Here is a 13,800-nt window from a genome sequence, read left to right on the forward strand (position 1 = left end):
ATTGCAGGTAAAATCAGCTTAGTTTTCGAGTCACCTCGAGTCATATTGTGGTTGATATAGCTACCGCTTTGTCCTGCTCTGTTTGACATCTCGAGAGACACTGGCCTAATAAAAAGGCCTAATGAAAATCACATTTGATGTCATGCATTCTTTCATCCTACCCTTTTCAGCTTCCATAAATCAAGGCTTCTCTCTTAATACCTGAAAAACTAACACGAAAACTGAACTAAAACTAGTCAATTCCTCAAAATAAAAATATAAATACTTAGGAACTTCTACAACTAAATTAAAATCAAAAACCAAAATGAAAGACTGAATAAAAATAAAAACTAATGAAAATGTCAACACTATAATAACTGGTTTGTTGTAATTTCCCCATGTTGCAGACGGTATTCTGTTCAGGCACCATGTTGGACGCAAGAGGGTCTTCGAGCTCTGTATTTTGAAACCGTCGCGGTGAGAAGACACCTAGCAACTGTAGCCGGGGAGAGAGGAGGAGGAGGTGCGCATGGCTCAATTTTACGATACTTTTTTAAATTTGTCAGTACACTACAAATAACACTGACACATGTTTACAATCCCGTGTACAGTAATACTTAAATAATTGTGTTATTAACGCTTTAACTTTAGCTAACCGGCGGCTTGGTGTAGCTTCTTCCTGTGCTAAGTGGCTAATGAGTGTTAGCATGCCTGTCAAATTTCGCTTGCTACTCGGGTAGTAAAGGTAACTTCGATCTGTCTTGGTTTGCTTCCGTATTTAACGGACATTTACATATATATGTCGTTTGTGTGATTAAAGAAGTTGTTTTAATATCTTTAAAATCGTAATGTCTTGCTGTAGACTTGCCTCATACATGCCTGTCCAAGTTGGCCTGCATACCTGGGATTGAGCTAGCACGGATATTAATTTGCTAAGTGTTTATAGCAACAGTACTTTAACACACAATATTCATTTTGAGAGTTAGGCTAATGTGTTGTTAATTAGAAAAACTGGACATGAGTTTGCTAGGTTATCGTTTCCTTGGATTAGTCACGTCTTCTATAAGAGAGCATGATGTTGCGTTTAAAGCTTAAGGAAAGTACGTAAATATGAGAGACGTTCTCAACTGACAATTTTAAACAGCTATGTTTTGAATTGTTTTTTTCATGGACCACTTTTTTGAGAATAAGATTCGTATCATGGCAGAGCAAACATTTTCTCGTTATAATTTAATTCACAGTCCGTTTAATTAAATTTTTTGATTGATTGATTGATTTTTTGTAATATAGGTCATGCATGTCAAAAGTAAATTGATGTTAGACATAACTTCGGAAAAATACTACATGCTTTGTTAGCCGCAAGGCCCAGCAAGTTATTGTCAGTGATTTTTTTGTATTTTATTTTTATGTTTTTAACCGTTTATTTTCGTTTTTCACAGAACAGGAAATTCTGTGACATAAGACATTTTATCAAAAATGGGTTAGTAAGTACATAATAAAATAAAGTAAAAATAAAATAATAAATGAATAAAAAAGACTAAAAATAAATTATACAGATCGGGAAAAAATTGCCATTTTACTAAGGGACAGATATAAACAGCAAAGCGCGGTCAATCAGATGGAAGTATTTTCTGTAGTACTCCGCTATAACACTTTTGTACAACCCATATCATTTAGTGAGACAGCCAAATATACTTTAATGCAGTTCCACCTTTGCGTAAAGATGTCCATTTGTAGACTTGCAGTCATCTGTTCCATTTTGTAAGTAATGATTTCTATGAGAACATTACTGAATATAAATAACCCCAATTAAGAAATTGGCACAGTGTATCAGGATTTTAGAGGTGACGTTCTTTCAGTATAGTTTCATGTGCTGGTGTAAGGTAACATGCAATTATTTCGTTTTTTGCTGCTTAAATTTATAGTGAGCAATGTACAAAATCACATTATGTACTAGGGCTGAACAATTGATCGAAATGTAATCAAATTCGCAATATGACCTACTGCAATTTTCAAACTGCAGGACACGCAATATTTGTAAAAGGTAAAATGTGTGTTAAAATATTTTAATTTAAATATTATACACAGACGTAAGTATCAAATATCTTTGTTTGGTACAGATCCCAAAATTACAGTGGCCCTGAGAGCTCAACGCACAGCAACTTAAGAAAACACATGCAAATACACAAAACACAAGCAAATTAAGAAAAAAGTTTCATCAATTTGACAACACATGCGCATTTTTCTATTTGCAGCGTTTTGCTATTTGCTGCATTTTTCTATTTGCTGCTCGTTTTCTAAATGCTGCGCATGTGTTGTCAAATTGATGAAGATGTTTTCTTAATTTGCTTGTGTTTTGTGTATTTGTATGTGTTTTCTTAAGTTGCTGTGCGTTGAGCTCTCAGGGCCACCGTACAAAATAATCGCTCAGCCCTATTATGTACCTGTCACCTCAAGTAGTCGACATTTGAATTTCCTACAGATTTCGAATGCAGCATGAGCCCTCCCTTGAAACTGCGCATGCGCTTATCGTGTTGTAAACAATGAGGCTCTTCCAGACCGTCTCCAGCTTTGTGTCTACCCAACAGTTTATCAGTGCAAAACTAACAACGTTCTCATAGCTCCGCGTATATTAAATAAACATGTTCCTTGGTAAGTATAGGGACACATTTGTTACTAGATGTCATTACGTACACTTCGATTTTTATCGGCATCATCACCACGAAGACGTATCAAATTTGTTACAGCCCGAAAACCCACCTCGAATGACATACTTGGGCGTGACAGCATGCGAATGAACCGACTAATTTGTTATTATTTATCCAGTTTTAAAAGTATTTGTAATCCGAAATATTCCAGCTCAAATTGTCTGCTTTAATCTGACGGTCTAGATTCTCATCTGAGCAGTTTCTCCCTTGCTAGCTTTGTCAGGCACACTCCCCGGCTGCTAAAGCTGACTTGTTTGTTAGCATGCTAGCTAGCAGATGCTAATCCCAAATCAGTATGGTTGGTTCTGTTATCATAAGTTAGGTTAGTAATATGCAGAACCTTTGTAAAATTTGAGCTTTATTGCATTACATTGACGCATCTTTTTTTAAAGACTTTGCAGCTGTTGAACATAGACATGAGCTCTGGAATAGATTTGTGCAGTTTACTTGGTTATACTTGGCGCTGAATGGCATAGACTTATTGCTAATATCAGACAATTTTCTAATTTACAATGAATGGCAACTTGCTGTACAATAAAAGGGATTTATGGCATCAATGTTAATGTGCACTGAACAGTTGCATGCTTTTGTATTGCACATAATGGAGAATAGGTGGAAGGTACATACCTACTTAACTTACTTTGTTATTCAGTATCAGGGTTTACTGCCAAGTAGGTTTGCACATACAAGGAGTTTGATGTACCATAATTAGATCTCTGAATGTATGGTTGTTGTGGAAGAAAAACATGAGTAAACCCAATTAAAGACCTGATCGTCACGTGCCATCTTGCCTTCATGAAATGTATTAGTGTCTTTTCATTATTATTAAAACGCATTGAATAAATGTGACCGGGTCACTGTGTTAACTGACTAATTGAGACAAACATTTTGTGTTATGGTTCTAGATAATAAGTAACAAACAAACAGACAAATGACTCAAACACTAAAAAGACACTAGTAAAAAATATCACATTTACTTATATGGTTGTTGTTTAGCTTATTAAGAACTACTGGACATAATTACTAAGGTGTACTTTTTTGTGTTGTAGGGAGCTGAAGCATGGAGGCGGTTCTGAGCAGGTTGCGGGGGCTAAGTTCTGATGAACTGCGTGAGGAGTTTGCCCGAGCAGACGTCAAGTGCGGCCCTATCACAGCCACCACCCGAGCCACCTTTGAGAGGAAGTTAGCCCGAGTCCTGGCCGGGCCAGAGAGCACTGCTGCTGAATCGGACAACAGCTCTTCAGAAGGAATTGCGGGCAGTGGGGCCTGCGTTGCCGATCATGCCAAACCTGTGTCACGTGCCACATCAGCAGTTGCATCCACCTCTGGTGCAACAAGCAGCAAACCCACTGAGACCGCCAGCGAAGAGCTGGACTTTGGTTACGGTGTAGGTCTCAACCCTCCAGAGGAAGAGGAGATCTCTGTAAAGGCCTCAAACAGCTGCGCCGAAGGCAGCAACTCTCAGTCCAAAACGGAAACCCCTTCAAAACTGGCACAATTGTCCCCAACTCTTTATTATGGAGTATGTCCACCGTGGGAAGATGTTCTGGCTAGAAATGGTAAGAGAGACTCATCTTGATACTTTGTGTGGTGTCAGACACATTTTAGTGTTTGAAGATATATGAAGAGTTTTTTAAAGTTACATTTCAGTACATTACAGTCCAGGAACACTTACCAGGTGGTTTTGAATAAACACATTTCAGAAATGAGTATAAAAAAATATAGTTGGCCTTGTATGCATCATTCCACAATCTGAATTTTATCTATGAGTAAACCTAAAGTACACAGTATATTGCTCTTTGGCCTAAAATATAAATATTGTAAAGAAATGAGCCTTTTAAAGGTAGATTAACTGGAGAAAAGGAACAGGTAGCACTATGAAGTTCAACACTTGCATATCAACCAATTAGTAAGGTAGTTTGTTATGAATTTAACACTTTATATAGCCGCGTGCAATAAGAATATTGTAGCGACAATAAGGAGTCAATGTCTTAAGATGCAAGCAGCTGTTAAAGTTCTCCCACATTTAATATCAATTGAAATTCATGCTTGTTAACATGACAAACATGTTGATTTAATTGACTAGTTTTCACTACACTTAATCATACTTTAACAGAACAGAAGAGGATATTGTTTCATTGAGAGTTGTTTTTCCATATTCAGATGTGTTAAGTCATAGTGACGAATGCATTTTGGCCTACTGGTTACGACGCATACAGTACGCTGTAATCAGAATGTCCTCAGTTTGATTCTGGCTTTGGACCTGTGCTGCATCTCATTTCTTGTTTCTCTTTCCCTTTTTTTTCTGTAACCTCTTCACTGTCTGCTGTTAAATAAAGTCGGAAATGACCCGGCTATAATACTTTACAAAAACATGCTTTTTTGGTTCCATCTGGTGTAACTATATGATGGTGAAGTACATGATGAATATACAAATTCAATTTCAATGTATAACAAATAAAATAGAATAGAGACAAATGATAAACACATTTTCTCAAATCTATGAAATCCTTAATTTTTCTTTTTTGTAAGCTATAGAAAAATATCAACTCTGTTATTTTGTTTGATTGATCTAACTTTTGGCTTTAAACTGACTTAAGGCCAAAAAAAAGATGATTTTGTTGCTTCTTTGGTTATCTTTGATATGTACTGTGTGTTTTGTATTTGTTTTGGGCCAACATGCTGCTGATGTAGTCTGAAATCCACGTTTGTTAAGTGGATGAAAACGTTTGATGTTATTTCTTTGGCAGTAAGCAGCAGCACAGGAGGGCTGCCTGACCTCTCTGATATAGAGTATTGATCTAAATTAAGCTTTCGCTACCTCAAAAATCAATGCTGGTAATGTTAATCTGACAGGGCAGGCTTTTATCGTGCCTGCAAAAGCAGCAGGACTTTGAAAATGCTCATTAAAATATGACTTTACAGAACCAGTTAAAAAGCCACATTAATGAACGGTGACAAATGAAACCGGTTCTAATTGATGATCTGATTTGTTTTTTATGTCTGCAGAAAGAGCACATGTGTACATAGATAAGAAAGATGCCCTTCAAGCAGTGAAGATGATAAAGGGTGCCCGCTTCAAACCCTTTCCCAACCGTGAGGATGCTGAGAAGTTCGCTAAGGGGAACTGTGACTATTTACCCTCTCCCAACAAATCTGCACCCTGTGTGTCTCCGGTCAAACCAGGCCTGGTCATGAGTAAAGGTAAGGAGACACAACTAGGAGACTTCTCTGTAAAAAGAGCCCATTTAAATTCCCTCTGTCATATATCTATTAAAGATTTTTCTAGGTTTCATTCAGGTACGGCACACTGCCGTGCATGTTCCTGAAAGTGCTTGTACAAACTGAAGTGAAGTTCCTGTCAATACAAGGCTCTCTGTATTATTAAAGGACTAATGCTTAGGTTAAGATAATGCATGGATGTGTTACCCATACAGTTATCCAAATGGTTGCACTTAGCATCCCTGGCAATGCATTTTACATTTTTTATTGTTTTATTTTAATGTCTTAATTGCCTCTAATAATTTGTATTACTGACCTTTACTGCCTGCTGGAACAGTAAATAGCAGATCTTTATTGGTAGGATCATTTATCAATGGGAATAATCAGCGTAATTTGCAGGGATTTTTTCCTGCCTTTTATTGAAGTTCCATCTTAATATTAAAAACCTTGATATTGTGGTAAAATGCATCAATGGTGTCTGAAACCTTATGTGATTCAATCTGATGAACAAACAGGGCACACCAACCTTAAACGGCATTTTAACATGAGCGCCGTCCTTTGCTCTTCTCTCCCTCTCCACACCAGACAACATGGAGGTTGATACCATCAACCGGGAGCGAGCCAACAGTTTTAAGAGCCCGCGCACCCAGGACCTGACCGCCAAACTGAGGAAAGCTGTGGAGAAGGGAGACGAGGTGGCCTTCGGTGAGCTGGTGTGGAGCAACCCACGATATCTCATCGGCTCGGGGGATAATCCCACTATAGTGCAGGTGAGGACATGAAGTTAACTTGAATCAGTTTCCTAAACACGGGATAAATGAAACCTGTAGTCAAATAAAGAGGGATCCTTGTTTGAGCTTGTTCAAGCAGTGCTGTTTTGGTTTCCTCAAACTCCGTGGAAACTCTTTGCTATTAATAGAGATGCATAGCCTTACTTGGAACGTTTTCATTTGTTGATGCATTAACGTCTCCTCCACATCAGCGCCAACCTCTCAGCTAATGCCCTTTTTGAGTTTGTAGCTGCTAATATGAAGACTCAAATTTCACCTGTTACATGTTCAAGAATCTCTAGTTTAAAGTACGGAGGGGCGTTTGAAGAAATTCCCTAACTCGACCATCGATGACGTTAACGATCAATTAATTGATTCGTCTTTATCTTTATATAAACTTATATGAGAGAAAATGCTAAATGGGTTTTTCGTAATCAAATTTTTATGTTCACGTTTTCACAGCCTCAACCTCCCGAATTTCCCCTCTGGGGATCAATAAAAGATTATCTTAAACACAAAGACAATACAAAAAATGCAGCGAACAATACGTCACCCTATTTAAAGAAAGTATATGGTAATACTGTGCTGTGCTTCAGGCTTCTCCACCACATGTTAGTGTTTGTTCACAAAACGACTTTAATCTGCTCACCTTGCTTCTCGTCAGTTATTTCTTCACACAAATCTTTACCTGCTGTACCTGCATGCAGCAGCTCTTTCCGCCCTGCCTCGTGCGTGCGTGCGTGGTTCAAGTTAATCTATTGTGGATGACGATCTTTTTGACAGTTCAAAAAAGAAACATGATAGAATTCGTCACTAAACAGACTTGCCCCCTCCCCCCTAACAGCGGGAAAATCCCCCACTGTTAGGGACACGTATGAGAGGGCAACTCTTGGGCTTTTGATACCAGCATCGGATCAATTGATTTTCAAGTGATCGACAAAATTATCGACCAATAATCGATCATCTATTAACCATTACCCATCCGTAGTTAAAAGATACATTCATGATTTTTTTTACAAACTCGAAGTTTCGGATCAGTCTTATAAGGTTGGCATTTAAACATGCAAATTTGTTGCCACTATAGCACCAACTATTGTGGCTTGAGCCCCAGTCATTGATATATAAGTGTTAACTTCAGCAGGTGAAGTTAAGGTCAAATGATGCTAATTTAGTCAAAAAGCATTTTCCATTGGCAGAAGATTAAAGAAGATTATGTCCTGATCCCTTCGGTTGTTCCACTGTTTTCCCTGATTAGGAGGGCTGCCGGTACAACGTCATGCACGTGGCAGCGAAGGAGAACCAGGCAGGAATCGCCCAACTTATGCTGGACACCTTGGAAAACCCAGAGTTTATGCGCCTCATGTACCCAGATGACCAGGAACTCATGCTGCAGAAACGTATCCGCTACATTGTAGATCTTTACCTCAACACCCCAGATAAGGCTGTAAGTTCTTTTACAACACCAGCCAAACCAGATTTAATTAGACTATTTAATGTTTAATTGTTTATATTGTATCTGGATCTGTTTGTCTGTATGCTTCAGGGCTTTGAAACACCGCTCCACTTTGCCTGTAAGTTTGGGTGCCCAGACGTGGTCAATGTCCTGTGCTCGCATCCCGACAGCGATAAGAACTGCAAGAACAAGGACGGCCAGAAGCCTTCTGATGTAAGGAGTTTTATTTGAACCCTTCTTTAATTTAATGACATTCACGTGGAATAAGAAAACTGTCAGTGCATCCTGGGTTGATGCTGCTGGGGGGGGATTCCTGAACATGTACAAATACATATGGGAGCAGCTACTCGGCCTCGCACAGTACAGCTGACATCCTCTGCCAGTAGTTGCTGAGGGAGGTGTAGTAATGCTTACTCAGGTTTGAAGCTGTGACCTTTAAGCTTGCTTTTTAAATCTTTTGGCAACAATCACTCACTGCACATTGAAGGCTAAACATAGATGAGCATGAGCAAATTCTTTCCCCTGCTAATCCAGCAACAGTTGTATGTCCTCAGCTGTACATACATCTCCAATTGTTCTGTTTTTTTATTTCTCCTCTCTGCAGCTTATTTGTAGCAGAAAAAATAAGACTCAAGAAGTGAAGCAGAAGATATGTGACTATCTGGAGGGTAAGAGCACACGCGTTTCCTAAAATATAACAAGATGTTTCCTGAAGGACACAAGCAACTTCTATGTAATACCCTCACACAGTGAGGCCTGGCTCGATATAAGCGGCATGTTACATCATGTAGTTTGAATTTGGCCATGTGCCTCAATTTTGATATATTTATTTTTTGAGTGACAGCACCACATGCAACAGACTTTGGCTCACCAAAATAGATTTTGTTTTGAAGTACACTACCAGCTTATGGTTTGATTCCCTTTGTCATTTAAATACATGCAGTTATCATTCTGTAAAGCTCTCTGAACAAACGTCTCCTCCATCAACATTAAACTTTAAATTCTGCGTTGTCTAACAGACCGCTGCTACATCCCTTTGCTGAGGGCCACAGACAACACCTCTCAGCCCATCATAGGTGCTATGTGGTCACCGGAGTCCTCAGAAAGTCTCTCACAGATCCAGTGGCATTCAAGAAGCCCCATGGATCCACTGATGGCTGTCACAGCCTTCGCTGGCCCGCTGAGCCCTTCCAAAGCAAGTTATTTACCTGATACTATGTTTAGTAATGTCCATCACAGCATCATTGCATTGCTTCCTTTAAAACATTTAGTGACCAGAAGATGTTGTCTTCACCTGTAGGCAGATGATTTTCGACGCTCCTGGAAGACGCCGCCCAGAGACCGCGCGGATCTTTTCCACCACATTCTGAAGTCGGATCCCGACCGCGGGGCAGAGAGAGTGGGCAGGTACGTCTAAAACCTTTCTCTGCTTATATTACCGTCATGTATTCATGTAGGTATTACTACTCTAATGAAGGTTGATTCTGCTGAGCTTATTGTTGTCAACTGTGATTTATAAAGATAATACACTGGAGGAAAAGGTTATTTGCACGTGCAGAATAAACATGTCTTTGGGGATTATAGACATGCTGGGCCATGTACTACACACCCACGGCTCAAACCTGATTCATCCTTTGTTAAATGTCATCACTACACATGTAAGCCTACGCTAGTACATACAAACAGGTCAGACTCAATAATAGAAACACATGTCTGTATAACGCAGTGCAGCAGAACCTCAAATGACCCATACAGTTAAATCTGTGAAACAGTTCCAACAAAAACTGAACATTAAAGTGATAATCTCAAAGATTTTCATTTAAATAAATGTCTGTTAAGTCACTATCTATCACTGAATGAGGTAACACAATGGTGATTGAGCCTGTGGCCCACTGATGAAAGCCTTTGCATCTGCAGGGTTAGGGTTAGGGTTAGGGTTAGTATTACAGACTGGGTGTCTGTGGCGACTTACACGTAAAAAATCACAAGCGGCGCCCAGTTAGTGACACGTTTTCCATCACCCAGCAGTTGTTGGTCTGCCAGAGAGGGAAGGCGGAGCTAAGCAGCCGTTTTTCCGGTCTCTGCAAGTGTTGCGAGTAAACAGTAATCTACTATGGCTGAACAAACAAAGAAAAGATGGATGACTACAGATACAACTTCAACAATAAGTGAAAATCCAAAGAAAAAGAAACAAATTCGATGCTCAGATGAAGCAAACAGTCTGAAAAGGAAAGCAAGGAAAATCAAGAGTTACAGTACAAGCCAACAACAACATGGTTGAATCGGGCAATTTACGTTTTAATCCTCTTGAAAATATGACAAATGGTCCACTGGCGCTGTGACAGGAGGATATTCTCAGATACAAATCAGTCATTGTGGTCACCGTATTGTAAAATTGCTTAGAAATATAATGTTATATGTACTTTTTAGTCAGTGAAAGTTTAACTATGAGAACCCCAGTTGTTTAACAATAACCAATACAGACATGGTGGATGTGTTATAATCTCAATGATAAGTCATCCTGTATCTGCAGAGACCTGGCTCATGGGATGGGCCACCCATGGGCGGAGTACTGGGACTTTCTGGATAGTTTTGTGGATCTGTCATCGACTGAGGGGCTCCGCAAACTTGAGGAGTACCTTAGCAAGAGAGATTTTAGTCCACGGGCTCATGAAGAGGCTGGAGAGAATGAGACCAGCAACAGGTTCAAAACCCCCTCTCCAGGTACATCACCTGCTCTATACCAAGGGTCTGAAATAAGTATGAACAGGCATAGAAGTATTATCAGTCTGATCAGACATAGAAAACTACATAATGTCTATCTATGAAGAACTGTGTGATAAAATGACTCTAATACTGAATAATTTTCCGTCTGTTTTGGTCACTCCACCTTGGTTGCAGGCAAGCCCAAAAAGTTCTGCAACTCCATCTCTGTAGGTGCCTTCCTGGACGAGGGAGATGACATCAGCCTGGAGGAGATGAAGAACCGGCAGAACGCAGCACTCACCAGCATCACCTCCTCTGCTGCATCCAAGGACTGCCTGAAGGGAGCAGTGGGCGGCCGCGAGTTCCACATCCTGCCCATCGCGCTGCACCACCGAGGGGCCGACCTGATAGAGACGGCGGCGGAGCAGGACCTGCTGTGCTGCTGCGACGAAGGCCTCCTGTCGCCTGGCGTCGTCTGCAAAAACGGGGTGTGCTCCTCCTCCCGAGATAGGACTCACAATGGTGACAAGGTGAACCCTCGCACCTCCCCCTCCTCCTGCCTGCTGTCGCCCATCTCCAACCTCATGGTGGAGTTTGAGCGCATGTCGCTGCAAGAGCCGCTGGACAGCCCCACCAGCTGCAGGGAGAGGAGGAGCAGCGGCGGGAGCCGGCACAGGGACGTCCGAGACTCCTTTGGCTCCTCCTCAGCCACAGACCTGAGCTCCGGGCTGAACCGCCTGTCTCTTGGTCACAGCAGTCAGGATGGAGAGAGCGTGGAGGGGCCAGCCTGGAGAACAGAAGGAGAGCCAGAGGAGAGGCGCAGCAGCGGCAGCTCAGAGGAGTACTTTGAGGCAGAGGAGAGTCTGGAGGTGCTGGGAAGGACTAGGGGGTCAGTGTCAGGGGGGCGCAACTTCTGTGCCAGGTCCAAGTCATGGGACCATGGGGGGAGAGATCTGAGCAGCTCAGGATCCTCTGGGTCCTCCTACAAGTCCTTAGATAACTCCAACGAGTTCCTACCAAGGACCCCGCCGCACATTAGAAGAGGACTTTTTATTGATGGGTGAGTCACACTGCTTCTCTGGGCATAATGGGGATTTTTCGGGTGAGACAGATCAAAATGTGAGAGGTATCCAGTTCATACTTACGAGGTACAATGATTATAATACAGTATTTTAATCTTGTGTGTTTTAACAGGGATTCACCAACCAAGTTGGACAGGGAGGTCATGTCAGCAATAGAAGGCGTAGACCTCGATGCCCAGAAGTATCCCAGCATTCATAAGTGGAAGAGCACAATGAGGTCGTACTCTGTGTCAGACATGCAGAGGTTAGTGAGCATTTTTTATTTATTTTGCTGGTATAATAATCTTTATCTACAGATTCTACATAGAAATGTAGAATCTGTAGGCAGGGACGTGGATTTCTGGGACAGCAAGTGTTCTGGTTTCCATTTGTAGTATGTTTGTAGTCTGAGTAGTCTTGACCAATCACGTATCAGCAGGCTGCAGCATATGCAGGGAAAACAGTGCGTGTGGAGAGCAAAAGCAGGCGGAACGTAATGCGCCGTAATGACATCCCAGTTCTCATCAGCGGCTATCTGACGATGATTTAGCTTGTTATTAATCTTGATGCACAGACGTCTGCATGCTAACAGCTAACAATCTGTTCTCACTCTAAAATTCAATTTGAGATAAATTCCCTGACGCGGTGTCACGAAAGCTGTTCAGCGTTCTGATTTCCCGACTTCCTTAAATGCATCAGAAATCATCGTTCCAACCTCCGTTTAATAAAGGAGCATTTTAAAAGTATTTTTCTTCTCCTCTCGAGGACAGACCTGACAAAGCTTCATTTTTACTTATTACTAATCTGCATCATGATGTTGAAATTTCGGCAAAGGTAAGACCCGTTAATTAAAGTGAATCACAAGAAAAACAATGCAGCACGCGGAAAAGGAAGTCTTGACAGGAAGTCTTGACCGGAAGTCTATTATCGCTAACCGTCGGCTACATGCCCTCCGCCACATTCACTGTTGTTACCAGAGGCTATATTGTTGTCAGACTATAGCTGATGGAAACCGAGATTGCTGATATAATGATTTGGTTGTGATTTTAAGATACTGTCCAGGCCTAAAAGGTTTATTAATTTTAGACTAAATACTGTAATATATTATTATTTCTGCACTGATTTTTTTCCTTGTAGTATAAAGGAACAGTACTGTGAATGTAACCACTGACTGGTGTTTCTGTATGTCGTCTAGCTGGCCCAGCCCTGCGGTGGTAAAACCACGACTCAGGATGCAGCATCAGACCCCCGGTTCTCCAGTCAGCGGCCTGATGTCTCCCACCGGCCGCTTCAGTCCTGCCCGGCACGCCGCCTCACCAGATTTCAGCCCCAGCCGTTACAGCCCTGCCAATGCTAGCTACATCCAGCGCATCCGCCTCAAGCACTTGAACGAGCCACCAGTTTAACTGCCCACTTCTGCCCCGCCACCCACCGATACGGCCATACCCTCTCCTGACCCCGCCCTCCCCACCCTACTTCAAGCCCAGCTGCACCCAGGTGGCTACACCAGAGCTCAGAAACCACATACCTAACAGAAATATGCACAACTGTCTGGAAGATTTGTATTAATGTACGGTACTACTCCTCTGTAATACAGGAATCCTCATCACGTTGGGTTGTGATGTACACTCAAGACTTTAAAAAGGAAAAAAAGAAACCTTGATAATTTATGTACTGTATGGGTGTGGACCGTGTTGAATTGACGGTAATGTTATTTGTGGCCAGTGTGAAGCACCTGTATCATAGCCTGAGTCAACTTTTTGAATATCGTGAAGACAAGCCGCACCCCCCAAAGTTAGCTCATCACTAAAACCTTAGTGTGGAGTCCTCAAAAGGATTCTGTCACTGAAGATGTTCTTAAAAAAAAGTAAAATGTCAATATTTTAAAAGTTATTTTTTGT

At 41.3% G+C, this 13,800-nt stretch overlaps 1 protein-coding gene across 2 annotated transcripts; it reads left to right on the plus strand.

Moving 5' to 3' along the window:
* The first annotated feature begins 455 nt into the window (after positions 1-455).
* On the plus strand, positions 456-13,372 carry ankle2 (ankyrin repeat and LEM domain containing 2). 2 transcript variants are annotated; one of them, XM_069683823.1, is made up of 13 exons: positions 456-502; positions 3,737-4,246; positions 5,697-5,891; positions 6,495-6,679; positions 7,935-8,123; positions 8,223-8,345; positions 8,737-8,800; positions 9,152-9,331; positions 9,437-9,539; positions 10,666-10,856; positions 11,034-11,898; positions 12,033-12,164; positions 13,095-13,372. In XM_069683823.1, exons 2-13 carry the CDS (start codon positions 3,748-3,750, stop codon positions 13,303-13,305), a joined length of 2,937 nt encoding a protein of 978 aa, XP_069539924.1. In that variant the 5' UTR covers positions 456-502; positions 3,737-3,747; the 3' UTR covers positions 13,306-13,372. The 2 variants fall into 2 exon arrangements, with proteins under 2 accessions (XP_069539924.1, XP_069539923.1); XM_069683822.1 differs by lacking the exon at positions 456-502 and adding an exon at positions 2,541-2,631.
* The last annotated feature ends 428 nt before the right edge of the window (positions 13,373-13,800 follow it).

The sequence above is a fragment of the Semicossyphus pulcher genome, unplaced genomic scaffold, assembly GCF_022749685.1.
Source record: "Semicossyphus pulcher isolate SPU_LCO1_2020_fin unplaced genomic scaffold, fSemPul1.0.p SCAF_6, whole genome shotgun sequence".
NCBI lineage: Eukaryota > Metazoa > Chordata > Actinopteri > Labriformes > Labridae > Semicossyphus > Semicossyphus pulcher.

Coding starts and splice junctions, on each gene's coding strand:
- ankle2 (XM_069683823.1), top strand. CDS start 3,748: ATGGAGGCGGTTCTGAGCAGGTTGCGGGGGCTAAGTTCTGATGAACTG. Junction 9,540..10,665: donor GGGGCAGAGAGAGTGGGCAG/GTACGTCTAAAA, acceptor CTGTATCTGCAG/AGACCTGGCTCATGGGATGG. Junction 12,165..13,094: donor TCTGTGTCAGACATGCAGAG/GTTAGTGAGCAT, acceptor TATGTCGTCTAG/CTGGCCCAGCCCTGCGGTGG.